The sequence below is a fragment of the Mus caroli genome, chromosome 17, assembly GCF_900094665.2.
Source record: "Mus caroli chromosome 17, CAROLI_EIJ_v1.1, whole genome shotgun sequence".
Taxonomy (NCBI): domain Eukaryota; kingdom Metazoa; phylum Chordata; class Mammalia; order Rodentia; family Muridae; genus Mus; species Mus caroli.
The window spans coordinates 50,038,146-50,050,599 of NC_034586.1; the positions used below are offsets into that span (position 1 = coordinate 50,038,146).

General features: G+C 41.5%; 1 protein-coding gene across 1 annotated transcript in view; it reads right to left on the reverse strand.

Moving 5' to 3' along the window:
• Positions 1 to 12,454, reverse strand: part of Efhb (EF-hand domain family member B) — a 62,704-nt gene that overhangs the window by 27,961 nt on the left and 22,289 nt on the right. Inside the window, exons 6-7 of the mRNA XM_021185791.1 lie at positions 7,972 to 8,101; positions 440 to 523 (exon numbers count right to left, since the gene is read on the reverse strand). Coding sequence (XP_021041450.1) covers positions 440 to 523; positions 7,972 to 8,101 — 214 coding nt within the window. The remainder of the gene's footprint in view (positions 1 to 439; positions 524 to 7,971; positions 8,102 to 12,454) is intronic.

The window sequence follows — 12,454 nt, forward strand, 5'->3', positions numbered from 1 at the left end:
GAGAGAGAGAGAGAGAGAGAGGGAGAGGGAGAGAGAGAGAGAGAGAATTCAAAGCAAACTAATTTTTCCTGATATCCCAGCAATAAAGCTTTATACAGAATTCTCCCCACCCCACCCCTTCTCCAGATGCATACAAGTCCACTGGTTTCCAGGAAGCCTAAATGCTGTAGGCAGTGAAAGTACTCCATTGATGAACTACAGTGGAATTATTTTCTTATTTGATAAAAACAATTTGGTAAGACACAACCCAACATTTGGTTTCTCAGTTTACCCCAGATTGGCCTCCAATTCAATACTATAGATTAAGGGTGAGATCTTGAGCTCCTGAGCCTCCTGCTTCTGCTTCCCAGGACTAAGACTGCAGCTGTGTGCCACAAAGCCTACCCAGACGACACAGATGGAAGCAAGAGAGTTGGCAAGGCCTCAGGCTCAAACTCACGGGTCTAAAACTTTTCCAAGTTTGTGTTGAAATTTCTCTTTGAAGTCATCAACTCTTTTGGATACAATTTTCGCTCCTCTTTCCCTAGAAAATGAGAAATTGACAGGTATCTTTATTATTAAAATGTCACTGGCTGCAAAATATAAACACAATGGAAAGGATCATGGTATCACTGCACCCTCAGTGAACAAGTCTCAAAAGACATTCCATATTTAATATTGCACGTATTAATGCTTCTGTCACATGCATTATAATGGAAATTCTTTTGGTAGATAATATAGCATGGTCTGTGTATAAAGTGGGGGTATGACCAATCTAAGGTATGGTTGAGCAGAACGTTTTTATTGTAGATATGAGGGAGGGTATAGCCAGAGGCATCTGGAAGAGTCCACAGCAGGGGGAGAGAGTAGTGGACTAAGCGTGAACCACAGACTGAACCAGTACGTGGGAGGAGAGAGGGAGAGAAGAGAGTTCAGGCTAAGGAGACCAAAAGAGAGGAGGCCAAGAGAGCACATGGCCAAAATGTCAAAGTTTTGTAAGAATCAGAAGCCGGGGTAAGGGAAGCCCATGAGCTGTAGAAGTTTAGAATCGGGGCTGGGTGAGAAGAGTTAAGAGGAGCCAAGGGTACCAAGTGCCTAGAGGCCTGAAGACTCTTTGGCATGATAACAGGCACCTCGGTTAGACACTTATCCAGAGTTTCTTTTGGACCTGACAGTCTGGAAATATAGCTAAGGGAATGAACACTTGCCTAGAACACAGCACAAAGATGGGAGAAGGGAGGGCAAGCAAAAGAAAACACTTTTTCAATGTGAATATAAAAAATATAAAGATGTTTTCAGACAGGACAGAAAGATGAGGAATGTGGAACATATGTTATGGGGAAGGCTGCTTGCCACTCCACAGTCAGGTTGTGAAGTCTTTCCCTGGCTAAGAATGAAGCATTCCAGCACAATTAGTAGCATGTGCTGTGAATCTTGACTACCTAGCACCCAAGTTCCTTTTAAATAGAGATGTCTCAAAGAAGAATGTTAAAGTAATAGGAAATCACACTCAAGGTCTAACTGTATACAGCCTTACACCTATCTTACTTAGAGTGTTAAAATAAATAATAAGCCCCTCTTAAGACCTTTCTCTATCCCAGTTATAAACTGCTGATTTCAAAGAATGTCTAGGAATTTCTAAGAAAACATAAATGTTTACATGAAAATATATCTTGGGATCAAGCTCACCATAGGCTACCTGCACATATCACACACACACACACACTTCTTCCTTGAACACTCTTTGTGTCCTGCACTTTTACTTATCTGCTGTTGTCCTATTCATTGTTCTCCATGATCCCATAATCTTTTTTACTGGAGGAAAGGGGAGAGAGAGAAACACAGTCCCTTAGCAACCCTTCCAGGTAGAACTTCAGAATCTACCCAAGTCACATATACAAATATTAAGACACATAGGCAAGATTCTTTCTTGACAAGGCCACACCCACACTTGGATGTATACTGACCTTCCTTTCCTTCCTATGAGCCTCTTTTTTCTAATAACCCATGTTTATATTTATAAAATATCTTCTTAAGGGTTACAAAGATATCTCAGAGGATAAAAAGCATGGGGATCTGGCTTCAAATTCTCAACATCCAAATAAGAAAAGGCTTGGTCTGGCCATGAATGCCTTCCATGAACACTGGGCAGGGGTGGGGAGATAGGCCCCATTTGGCCTACTAGTCTGCCAAACATGGTGACTTTCCATTTCAGTGAAAGACACTGTCTCCCAAGAGTAAGGGAAAAGTGATGGAGGACAATACCTGACAATATCCTCCTCTGACCTCCATATGTACCTGGACAGCCTTACACACCTACAATACATATATGCATGTATACACACACACACACACACACACACACCACAGATAACACACATAAATACCACAATTTTTTAAATGTTTTAATTTCTTGCAATGAACTCAAATTCTGCTTCTCACACCTAGTCATACTGAAATTCTTTTCTATGGCAATGTCAAGAACACCAGCTCCACTCAGAAAAGAATCTCTCAGGATGATATGTGTCTGAGTACATCCCTCCCATTCCCAACATGTTTATGCCCTTTTGTCTCCATTATAAGAATCACTAATAAGAAGCCAACCCCACAATGTTTAAAATTATGGAAAGCAAGGCTGGAGAGAGAGATGGCTCTGTGGGTAAGAGCACTTGTTGCTCTTGCAGAGGACCCAGATTCAGTTCCCAGACAGAGATTTGATGAGAGTCCCTAGGCCCATGCAGGGGTAGGGGATAGCTACTGTAGCCAACCTGCCAAGGTTCTGGCCTACAAGACCTTAAGCAAATGACTGGCTTCAAAGTCTTTTTCTGTGAACTTAAGTATTCCTATCCCTTGATGTTCAAGATCGGATTGAATTAAAAATAAAGAGAATGTTTCAGACTTTTTCTTTGTAGCTAAGAAATGTTATTTCAGGAACAACACTGGCAGAAAGGTAGATAAGGGGCAAGTGGACCATGCCACCAGGCAGAAGAACTGGTAAAGTTATACAGACTCAGACCCCCCAGGGAATCACAGAACTGATGAGGCCAGCTCCCTGCCAAACTACCTGATCTGGAATACCTAATCATGGCACCACACTGAGAGGACCGTGACAATCAGTCACATGGCAATAAAAACCTGGAGTTCTCCCTGCTAATGAGGTATCTAGATGGGCCCCAAGTGTTCAGCCAATGAGCTTTCCTTCTTGGGCATTTCTTCCAGCAAAAGATATTTAATCCCTGGTTCACCCTAAGTAAGGTGTATGCGTTCACATTTGCCATCAAATAAAACAGTTTGAAGAAACAATGACCATCTTCTTCATTAAGGATGGCTGTGGGGTGGTTCAGGAAGGGCTTTCTTGTCAAGAGCTTGGCCTACATCTCCTAGAGAAGGCCTTCTCTCTTCCAGCCCCTCCTTATTCTGAGCACTCTCTTGGAACTAGACTGGCCTCTGCCCCATCCTGGTTTCAGCCTTCCCCATCTTCCTAGTGAGAAGATGCCCTGAGGGGAAGCAAGGACCCTCAACTGATTTTTTAACTCCCAGCAATAAGCTTGTAGCACGCGGATACACAGGTGACTGGGAACCACGGCATCTCTCTCAGAGTTCACGGTTTCTCACTTGGGGAAACAGATTGGGATCCCTGTTATGGACTGGGGGGGGGGGGGGGTTGTTAACCGGAGCAACTTGGCCAGCAGGGTGGCCTCAGGAATCAGGGCAAGACGACCACTTGGGGCTGGCAACTGAGGTGAGTGAGACCACCAATGCTGTTGCCTAGCTGAATTTGAATTTAGCATGGTTCATTATTAAAACTACCCACAACAGTCTTCCTCTGACCAACAACTTTTTCTTCTTCTTCCTCTCGTCTCTTTTCTTCTCCTCCTCATCTACTGTCTCCTCCTTTTCCTTCTCCTTCCCTTCCTCTTCTTCCTTCTCCTTTTATTTTTATTTTTTTATTTTTTTGGAAATGAGAGTATGATGGCTAATCTCGTTTGTCAGTTTAGCTGAGTCTAGAATCTACTACAAGGCAAACTGCTGACAATCCTGTGAAGAATTTTCTATTTTTTTTATCAGATTATTTGAAGCACAAAGACCTACTCTAAATCTAGGCCAACCTTCTGGTGGCAGGCCATGTAAAAGGACATGGAAGAAGAAAACTGCTTTTTGCCTACTTGTTCTCACTCTTGCTAGCAAGATCATCTACTTGGTTGCTGTTGCACTCCTTCACTGCTATTAAAACCAATTTCTAGCCAGGCGTGGTCACGCACGCCTTTAATCCCAGTACTTGGGAGGCAGAGGCAGGTGGATTTCTGAGTTCAAGGCCAACCTGGTCTACAAAGTGAGTTCCAGGACAACCAGGGCTATACAGAGAAACCCTATCTTGAAAAAAAAATAATAATAATAATTTCTGCCGGGCAGTGGGGACACATGCCTTGGCACTTGGGAGACAGAGGCAGATCAGCATCTCTCCAGGAATTCTCTAGGACTCCAGCTCCAGATTGGGATTGCTAAGCAGCTGTCTGACTCTTATTTTTCCAAGCATAATACAGGCATTGTTTGCCTACCCAGACTACATGCTATAAGCCAATCTAATAACACCCATATAAAATCCTATAGAGAACCCTAACACAAAGGAGTGTGGTAGATAACTTTATGTCAACTTGACACAAGCTACAGTCATCTCAGGGGGAAGTCTCAATTAAGAAAATATTTCCATAATATCTGGTTGTAGACAAGCCTATAGGGCACTTTCTTAATTAGTGATTTATTGGAGTAGGCCAAGCCCATTGTAGGTGGTACTATTCCAGGGTTGGTGGTTCTATAAGAAACCAGGTTGACCAAGCCAGAGGGAGCAAAAAATTAAGCAGCACTTTTCCACGGATTCTTCACCAGCTTCTGCCTCCAGGTTTCTGTCCAGATTGAGTTCCTTGGCTTTCCTCAAGTGAACTGTGACTCTGGGTATGTAAGCCAAACCAACCTTTTCTCCCTAAGTCGCTTTTGGTCATGGTATTTCATAAGAAGCCCTAGCTAGGACAAAATTGACGCCAGAAGTGGAGTGTTGCTGTGAAAGACAATGTGGGGTATTTAGGGGGTTGGGGAATAGTTGGTACTTAGGGCTAGAAATATTGTTGAGTGTTCAAACCTTGAAGATTTGTTCTGCTGGAAGTTTGGAACATAAAGATATTAAGAGCAATGCAGATGATGAAGGTCTGGCTTGTGAAGTTTCAGAGGGAAATTTAAGAGTCCTTAAACGACCCTATGAGGATCATTTGCCATTTTAAATCAAGAATCTGTGCTTCTCATTAGCTGGGACTGAAGAGCAAGCTATGTTTAACAAGATAGCAGAGCCACTGAAGTAAAACCTTTGCTTTGCTGGGGTCATTGATGCTGGTCGGCTGGAGCTGAAAAATTGGTGGTAACTAGGAAACCAACATCACTGTAGTGAAATCTTCTGGGAAATGCTTCCTCAGAGTCAGCACATAGAAGCTGGGCTCCAGAGGCAGCCAAGGTTGCACCTTATGCTGGCAGCCAAAGTTTGTTATGTTTAAGAGTCTCCCAGGTAGTATTTATAGGGATGTTATTAGATTGGTTTACAGGATGTAGTCTGGATGGGCAAACAGTGCCTGTATTGTGCTTTGAAAACTGAGAATCAGACAGCTGTTCAGCAGTCCCAGTCTGGTGCTGGAGTCCTGGAGGATTCCTAGAGAGATGCAGATCTTCAATCTATGTTGGAATCCCATAGAAACTGGTTTTAATAGCAGTGAAGGAATGCAGCAGCAACCAAGCAGATGATCTTGCTGGCAAGAGTGAGGGCAAGAAGGCAAAAAGCAGTTTCCTTCTTCTATGTCCTTTAACATGGGCTGCCACCAGGACAGAAGTACTGGTTTTGAAGGTATGAAGGGGTCATGGAGAGGAACTGAGGCTCTACATTGTGAGGAGAGGCGAGGCCATTGTGAAGGTTATGGAGAAGTTTGAGGCCTTGCACCATGAAGAGAGCACAAGAAAAGCTACTAGTGAATGTGAAGCCCAGTTGCAGAAGAAAAATAAAAAAAGCAGTATTCTGAGATGCCAGTACAGTACCAAGGGACAACCACCAAGAACAGCAGCAGCTGTGGCGAGGAGTCAGCCTGAGCTGAGAAGACAAACAGTATGTGATGCAGAGGGTGGAACTGGAGAAGTAGCCTAAGCCCCTTGAAGGAGCCCAGAAGATTGTGTATGTATCCCAGATACTGGACCCTGAGTAGTTTATGTGATTGGAGTTTGGATTTACTTTGACCTGATTGTGATTGTGCCCTGCTTCTTCCCCCATGAAATAAGAAGGTATTTATTTTAGTTGTTTGTTTGTTTGTTTGTTTGTTTTTATATGAGCCCAAAATTGAGAGACTTTTGATTTTAGAATAGACTTTGCACTTTTTTAAGAGACTGAATTTTGAAAGTGTTTGAATTTTTAAGACTTTTTAGGTTTGTAAAATATTTTACATTGTAATGTCTATACTAATAAATGATCTTGGAGATGAACAAGAAGGGAAAGGTTGTGGCTTCACAGTGGTGTGTTTGTGTGTCAAGTTAACAAGAGATCAAGGAGGATAAGAAATTCTCCCTTTCGGAGGAGGAGACTCCCACTATAACCCTGACTGGCATTGCCAATTCACTATCATCCTTCTGCCTCGGGCTGCAAGTTTACAGATATGACTCATCACACTCAGACTACCTCTGAACTCCTAAGGATACTTATTAGTAAATGTTGGACCTATATAAATGTGTGTGTGTGTGTGTGTGTGTGTGTGAGAGAGAGAGAGAGAGAGAGACAGAGAGAGAGAGAGAGACAGAGACAGAGAGACAGAGAGACAGAGAGACAGAGTTACTCCCAATAAAACTCAGGGCCTTTGGCATAGCTAGGCAAGTGCGTTAGCACTATGGTACATCTCCAGAGCCAGGAAACTTTATTTCTGCAGAATAATCATTATTCGTGTGTTGGCTTAGAATAAAAAATAAGATTGGTGAAAAACTCAGGACCTCATTTTAAAATTCCAAGGAATAAGTTATATATAGAATGAAGACATAACAGAGTCCAGTTTTCCCCAGAACTTAGGCTGCTAAGAAAAGCATGAGATAAGTGCCCAGCCTAAGCTACACAGCAAGTCTGAAGCCAGCTACATCATATAAAAACACATCTCTTCTCTCCTCTCTCTCTCCTCTCTCTCTCTCTCTCTTTCTCTCTAAAGAAAAGATCAAAATCTGCAAATTTAAGGTTAAAGGCTCAAGATGCCCAAGTAATTATTAGAGCTTAATAATGGTCCAAGCATGGCAGCTCATACTTATAATCCCAGCACTTACAAGGTAGCCAGGAGGTTGGCCACAAGTTTGTGGCCAGCCTGGGATATATAGTATGCTCTGGGCCAGCAAAGTTACCATGCTAAGACCACGTCTATAAAACCACAGAAGCTAGAGAGATGGCCATTGCAGAGGACCTGACTTGGAGTCCTCATACCCATATGGTGGCTCACCTGTAACTCTAGCTCTAGAAGATGATGTTTCAGTATGTGAGGTGTGCACACATGCATACACACAAACACACACACATACTTAAAAATGAAAATAAAACCTAAAGCAACATCAAAAAGTAAATAAAGTCCTGTAATTCCAACATTGGGAGGCAGTGACAAATTGACACAAATTTAGTAGCCTAGAGGCTACTATAGACTTCAGAGTGAGATCCTGTCACCAAAATAAATAAATAAATAAATAAATAAATAAATAAATAAATAAAGCCGATTCATGAAGTAACTTAAAGAACAGCACAAACCTCTGGGGTAACCAAAAAGAATGTGTGTTGAAAGTGAAGACATTGCATGATGTATTTTTCCTATTATTGTTATGTTAAACCATATCAACATATTTAGTATCTCTTCCAAGTAAATTTTAAGTAGGAAGTTACTTAATTTCAAAAGCTAAATCTCTAAGACTTACTTCTGGACCAGGTTTCATCACACTTACATTTGTAGTTCATGGAGCCAATGTAAAGCTTTAGCCATGGTGTGCCCATCATTAGAGTGAGGCGTTGGGATTCCATACAAGTTAAACCTATGGAAGCTTGCCGGGTTATATTTCCGGTTCTTTGCTTCTCCTGTGGGTGGTAGGAGCATGGAAGAAGACTTCTGAGTTAAGCCACACACAGAGAGGGGGAAAAAAAAACTTTATTTTAGGGAAAGCACACTGTTTCCTCATTGGCACAGAACTCGTGGGGCAAAGGCTGGAACATACCCATGCAGGCAGCTGTTCATACTCAGCTATAGATGGCAAAAGCCCTTCGCTGCACATGCTGGGACACCACAGAATGTTACATACAGAGCTCCTTGTGCTCATGTTTGTAAGATGTGGTGGTTTATGTCTGTAATCTCAGTATATGGGAAGCTGAGAGGAGGATGGGGAGTTCCAGGCCTGCCTGAGCCACATAGTGAGACGAAGTCTCAAGAAAAAACTCTAAGCAAAACAAAACACAACAAAACAAAACAACCATCGACATCACCCAAAACTGGTAAGATTAGTAAATGAATTCAAGAAAGCTGAATGATACAAAAAAATCAATATTAAAAAAATAACTGGGGAGGGGACCATCTGTGACTACCAGAGCTGGCAGAATGACTGTCCACATGAGGCAAGGAGAACTGGTTTACAATGCCTCAGTAGTCAGTGCTGGTTCAAACTTTGACAGTCTGACACTGGGCAGTTTATTGTAGGCACATTTAAATATAGTGCAAGTTAGAAAAAGTGTCTTAGTATGCTTCAAAATTTTATATTCCAAAAGGCTGGAAAACTTAGAAGAAATGGAGAAGTAACATTATTTTCAGATAATATGATTTTATGAATAAAAGACCCTAAAATCTCTACCAGGAAACTTCTACAAATGATAAACACTTTTGGCAAAGTAGTAAGATACAAAGTTAACACACACACACAAAAAAAAATCAGTGACCTTCCTATATACCCAAAACAAACAGACCGAGAAAGAAGTGGGAAAAACAACACCTTACACACATTCACACATGCATGCACGCACACACACACACACACACACACAGATACACACCTTGCTTTAACCAAGAAAGTAAAAGATGCAATAAAAAATTTAAGACATTAGGAAAAGAAATTGAATAAGACATCAAAAGGTGGAAAGATCATCCATGCTTATGCATCAGTAGAGCTAATATAGTGAAACAGCCATCATACCAAAAGCAGATTCAATGCAATGCCCATCAAAATAATAAAAGAACTATACAAGGTATTACCACCCCCAATCTCAAGTTGTATTACAGAGCTATAGAAATAAAAATTAGCATGGTCCTGGTATAAAAACAGACACGATGGTCAATGGAATTGAATTGGACACCCAGATGTCATCTCATATACATTTGGACACCCGATATTTATAATAAAGAAGCCAGAAAAAAAAAGACAAATAATGCTGGGCAAACAGGATGGCTTCCATGTAGTAAAATGCAAAAAGTTTCATATATATGTATGTATATCATACCATACTCGACTCCAAATCAATCAAGGACCTGAATATAAGGCCACATACCCTTATTGGATAGAAGAGAACGTGAGAAATTGTCCTGAACTCATTGGCACAGGAAAAGACTTCCTGAACAGAACACCAATAGCACAGGCACTAAAAACAATTAATAAATAGGACCTTATGAAATTGGGACTCTTCTCTATGGCAAAGGACATTATCATTCAGACAAAGATCTTTACCAAGTACATCATCAGATAGTGAGTCAATACCTAAAATACATAAAGAACTAAAAGAAAAAAAAAACTGGACATCAAGGAAACAACCCAATTAAAAATTGGACTACAGGGGGCTGGCGAGATGGCTCAGTGGTTAAGAGCGCCAACTGCTCTTCCTAAGGTCCAGAGTTCAAATCCCAGCAACCACATGGTGGCTCACAACCATCCGTAATGAAATCTGATGCTCTCTTCTGGAGTGTCTGAAGACAGCTACAGTGTACTTACATATAATAAAATAAATAAATCTTTTTTAAATTTTTTTTAATTGGACTACAGAAGTAAGGACATCATCAAAGATGAAACACAAGTGGTCAAGAAACAAAGAAATGTTCAATAACCTTAGCCATCAGGGAAATGCAAATCAAAACAACTTTGAAATTCCATCTTATACCAGTCAAATGGCCAAGATCAATAAAATAAATGATAATTTATGCAGTTATCATTTGTGGGGTAAGAGGTATGGATGTGGCAAAAGGGAAACACTCATCCATTGTTGTCGGGAGTGCAAACTTGTACAGTCATTGTGAAAATCAATGTGGTAATTCTTTAGGAAGCATGAAATAGATTTACCCAAGATCCAGGTATGCACCTCTTGGGCTTATATCCAAAGAATTTCATATCCTGCTTCAAAGATATGTGCTAGTCCATGTTCATTGCTGCTCTATTTATAATACCCAGAAACTGGAAACAGCCTAGATGTCCATCAATGGATGAGTAGATAAAGAAAATATGATGCATGTACACAATGGAATATTACTCAGCAGTTAAAAATATGAAATAAGAAGAAAGGATAGACCATCCAGAGACTGCCCCACCTGGGGCTCCGTCCATAATCAGCCACCAAACACAGACACTATTGCATATGCCAGCAATATTTTGCTGAAAGGACCCTGATATAGCTGTCTCTTGTGAGGCTATGCCAGTGCCTGGCAAATACAGAAGTGGATGCTCACAGTCATCTACAGGATGGAACACAGGGCCCCCAATGGAAGAGCTAGATAAAGTCCCCAAGGAGCTGAAAGGGTCTGCAACCCTATAGGTGGAACAACAATATGAACTAATCAGTACCCTCAGAGCTCGTGTCTCTAGCTGCATATGTAGCAGAAGAGGGCCTGGTCAGCCATCATTGGGAAGAGGTGCCCTTTGGTCTTGCAAACTTTATATGCCCCAGTACAGGGGAATGCCAGGGCCAAGAAGTGGGAGTGGGTGGGTAGGGGAGCAGGGCAGGGGGAAGGTATAGGGGACTTTTGGGATAGCATTTGAAATGTAAATGAAGAAAATATCTAATAAAAAATTTAAAAATATATGAAATCATGAAATTCTTTTTTTGTTTGTTTGTTTGGTTGGTTGGTTTTGGTTTTTCAAGACAGGGTTTCTCTGTGTAGCCTTGGCTGTCCTAGAACTCACTTTGTAGACCAGGCTGGCCTCGAACTTAGAAATCTGCCTGCCTCTGCCTCCTGAGTGCTGGGATTAAAGGCATGTGCCACCATGCCTGGCTGAAATTCTTGAATACATGGGTGGAGTTAGAAAAAATCATCCTAGGTGAGGTAACATAAACCCAAAAAGACAAATATCATCTGTAGTCACCTTTTATAGATTGAGATGTTAAGACTTCAATAGTCAAGTTACCGTCCATACAATTACTACAGTTCAATATAGACTAAGGAACTGAGGGAGAAAAGGATCTTCCAAGGACAGGGAAATAGAATACATACTTATGGGTAGATTAGCGGGGATCTGAATGAGAGAATGGAGGCACCGAGAAAAGGGTAAGGGATGGACAACTGACATTAGTGGACATTTGAGGGACCATATAAAAATCTAACACAGTAGAAGCTTCTTAAAATACATGCATATATGAAAGAAATCTAAATAGTATCACCAAATAACAGGGAAAACAGAGCCTCAACTGGACCTCTCTTGTCACTAAATGAAACCCTCAATTCCAGTGATGGGTTACATCTAATTGTGTTGTTGTCCAAAGAGACCCCAAGGAAACCCCCAAACAACCCAGGTTATTACCAAGGTTATTCATTGCTCTCCACAGATTGACAGTAAAGCCCAATTGCTGAAGAGGAAATATACACAACTCACTGAACACTGAGAAGTAGAGCTGGTGGTTACCAGGAGCCTCTACCCCTACTAGCCAGTGTTCACAGTGCTGGAAGGCACTCTGCATGCTACCAAAAGACAAAGGTAAACAGCAACCGAGCTACAAACCCTGAGATTTACAATGCTGCCTTGCACACATAATACCCCAGTGCAATGGTGGCATTAATACTTGTGGTAGTTACCCACCAGCATCTGAGAGGTTGAAAGGCCCACTCCATGAGATAGAACCAGTACCTGACACTGCACAAGTGGCCAAGAATATGAGACTAGGAAAGCCATGGGCATAAGGGAAAACCAAACATTATTGATCTGCCAAACATATAAAGCAATAAAATAGCTCCCGATGGCATTGTGCTATATTCATAGATCAATGTCTCATTCAGCCATCATCAGGCACCCTCTTCGGTCGATGGGAACTAATATAGAGACCCACAAATGGACAGAGAGTGAGAGACTTTGGAACACATGCCTAAGTGGGATGTCTTCATCAAACCCTTCTCTTCAGGGCTCCTGGATCTATGTAGAAGAGGAGGGTGAAAGATCATTAGAGTCTGAGGGGGTGGATGACAGTGTC